We start from the raw sequence: 3,228 nt of genomic DNA, 5'->3' as shown, positions 1-3,228 counted from the left end.
CTCTGCTTTAAAAACCAAAATCTTTATCGTAAACTGGTTGATATTCCTAACAAATGAAGAACAGAATCAATTAGCACTAATCAAGATCCATAATTGCAAACAGAACTTGCTACAAAAACCAAAATCTTTATCGAAAACTGGTCTATGTTCCTAATAAATGAAGAACAGCATCAATTAGCACTAATCAAGATCCATAATTGCAACCAAACCCTGCTATAAAAACCAAAATGTTTATCAAAAACTGGTCTATATACCCAGCAAATAAAGAACAGCATCAATTAGCAGTAATCAAAGCCATAATTGCAACCAAAAACTTGATGTAAAACCAAAATTTTATCGAAAACTCACGCTTTACTAGCAGCATAAACAGCATAAAGAGGATCAGATGGGATAACAATGGCAGCACCAGATCCAATGTTCACAATTGCACCCTTTTTCCTCTTCACCATTTGAGGTAAAACAGCCTGTGTTACTTTTGTAGTCCCTTCAACATTAACCTTAATCAAACTATTCAAAAGTTGATCATCAACTTCATGGAAAAACCTAGCATATGGATATGAAACCCCAGCATTATTTATCAAAATCCCAACATCTAAACCTTCAATTGCTTCAGTAATCTTCTTGATACCCTCGGATATATCGCCAGAAAGATCGAAAACAACTTCTTTGATTTGGGTTTTAACGAATTTCGATTTAATCTCAGATGAAACCCCCTCTAATTTACTAGGGTTTCGACCCACCAAGATCAAGTTAAGACCCTTTTTAGCTAATTCAAAGGCAAAAGCTTTACCAATGCCATCTGTTGAGCCAGTAACAAGTGCCCATGATCCGTATTTCTTGAGATTCTTTGGAGCTCTGAAGAAATTAACGTAAACCCATCTAAGGATTGAAGTTGAAGTCTTTAGAAACGATAAAGAACCCAACACAAAGAGGAAATTAAGCCATAAAGGCTGGGTTTTTAGGGTTTCCAAGAAAGTGAGTGGCACCATGGGTGGGTTTGTAAAATTGGGGAAAAGATCGGATCTAGAAGATGGGTTTTGTAGATGAGAGATTATGAATACGTCATTAAGTAAGTAGGGATGGTGGGGATGGTTGGAAGTTGGAACCAATAAAATCTTTTAACAAAATTAAGAGGGTTGAGTTTTCAAGCGAACAAACATGGAAATCATGGATAGTTGGATACCATGAAAAATGTTCAAGAAGATAGATGCGGTTGGTGGGGATGTAGCATAGGTTGGTTATTTCCCTAGTTTTGGCACATGAAATATTTATGGTTTTTTATATTTAATTCGATTGTGTATAAACCTATGGTAGTAGCTCGACAGATGAAAATATACTGAAAAGACAGAGAAATAAACATATTTAAACAAACCCAGTATATTTCGATCAAAATCAAACTTGACCTCTATTCTATAAGGTATAATATTAAATAAGTTGCATATAAAAATATCTTGTCTCTTTTGAAAAATACTTCAAGATTAAACAATTATTTAAAAAATCAATAAAAATGAATATAAAGATGGTAATTATGTTTTCATCTTTCTTTTTTTCCTTGAATTAAATGCTTCTACAGAATTTGGTAGTGACCTAACTTCCGTTTTTGTGGCTTTGGAAGGTATAGTTGTTGACCCATAACCCATTTCATTCACAACTAAAATTAAAAAAAAATTGAAGATAATTCACAGTTTATTAAACATTAACAAAATTCATTCATTCTCGAACATAGTTGTTCACGAAACATGGCATGCGACATCTGTCGGCGGTGGGTTAATTCCGAGCGAGAGGTCAAACCAATCTCATTCATCCTGGTCTGATCCGAACGGATCTTGGAACCAAGATCGAATAAATCAGTCATTCACAACCACTGAGGCTCATATTTGGTCCAAAAACAATTTTATCATTTATGGTTAATTATTATGAATTGTATTTTTTTTGGTTATTTAAATTAAGGTTGGGCTATTACGGCTTTGCAGAAAACTTGTTAAACAAAACTTTATTGAATAATTAATATGAGACGAGCTATTAAGTCTTACAAGACCTAATTCTCATAAAAGTTTAACATGACAAGATCTCAATAGTTACAGGGATTGAAAATACAGTAAATACAATGTAATAATTATGCAATATGCCCCCTACGTTTAATGCCAATTGATAGGCGCCACGCGTCCAGAAGAGAATCAGGGGCCAACAAAGCGAAGAACCATTGAACCGAGTGAGCCCAATATGGTGTACAACGAGATTCATATCCTATTTGTCTTATTGCAGCTTTCACATATTGGTCAGCTGTTGGTATGAATAAAGATGATTTTTCAACGAATGCAACTTGTGATGCCATGTTTGTAGATACATATAATGGTACCTGAAAACAAATTTTAGGTTAAAAACAACTTGCAACTGCATGAAAACTCTTGAGAAAGACATGGAAAGTGACAGATTTATCACCAAAAATGCTAAGAATATGATAATACTGATAAAAAGGAACTGAAATGATATTTGGCCAAGAGAAATAACTAACAAACTGGTTCATAAACCCTCAAACACAAACCTCTTATATGAATGAGTTGAACCCTGTAATTATCAACATTGAATCTTTATTATAATATATGTGATCAAATGTGTCGAAGCATAAGACAAAAATGAAAGAAAAAAGATCAAGAAATACCTGACACTGAACATCTATACCAAGAGATTTGTACTCCACATGTAAAGATCTTGAAAATTGATCAATATACCTATTATCAGATTAAAATATGTTAATTTTAATGTAAAACTTATATAATACAATCTGTATAACAATTTAATTCCAATATTACCCCTCATGTGGATGTGGTTCAATTGAACCCATTAATGTCAATGTACCCCTAACCCTAACCCCAACACCAACCCTCAACCACATCTTCCATGGGAAGTTCACAAGTTTAATGGTTATACCAACCAAGCAGTATTTTGATTGAACCTTCACCATCTAACATCAACCAAAACTTCAATGCAATGTTGATTTCAAACTATACAGTATTATTATCATAGAATTAGAAATAAACTCTTTTATAACTTATGGGTTGTTTGTTTATCTCTTAATAGTTCCATTAAGAGACCACATATGAATCGTTAATATGTGAAATCTTGTTTAGCAAAAAAAATTTTTGTCTCTTAATGGTTCTAAAATCATCTGAATGATTTTGTATCATAGACCTCTTTTAACCATTCAGTACCCTAATTTCAATTTGT

At 33.1% G+C, this 3,228-nt stretch overlaps 2 protein-coding genes across 2 annotated transcripts; both read right to left on the bottom strand.

Moving 5' to 3' along the window:
* Nucleotides 1-146: 146 nt before the first annotated feature.
* On the bottom strand, nt 147-1,118 carry LOC112505296 (very-long-chain 3-oxoacyl-CoA reductase 1-like). Its single transcript, XM_025109226.1, has one exon. The coding sequence runs from the start codon at nt 987-989 to the stop codon at nt 345-347; it is 645 nt and encodes a 214-aa protein (XP_024964994.1). The 5' UTR covers nt 990-1,118; the 3' UTR covers nt 147-344.
* Nucleotides 1,119-2,116: 998 nt separating this feature from the next.
* On the bottom strand, nt 2,117-2,965 carry LOC112505295 (very-long-chain 3-oxoacyl-CoA reductase-like protein At1g24470). The gene is made up of 3 exons (XM_025109225.1): nt 2,814-2,965; nt 2,663-2,732; nt 2,117-2,359 (listed from the first exon to the last, which is right to left on the bottom strand). The coding sequence occupies exons 1-3, from the start codon at nt 2,963-2,965 to the stop codon at nt 2,117-2,119; spliced, it is 465 nt and encodes a 154-aa protein (XP_024964993.1).
* Between the last annotated feature and the right edge of the window lie 263 nt (nt 2,966-3,228).

The sequence above is a fragment of the Cynara cardunculus genome, unplaced genomic scaffold, assembly GCF_001531365.2.
Source record: "Cynara cardunculus var. scolymus isolate 2C unplaced genomic scaffold, CcrdV1 Un_Scaffold_9575, whole genome shotgun sequence".
NCBI lineage: Eukaryota > Viridiplantae > Streptophyta > Magnoliopsida > Asterales > Asteraceae > Cynara > Cynara cardunculus.
This window is presented reverse-complemented; position numbering and strand designations above follow the sequence as displayed.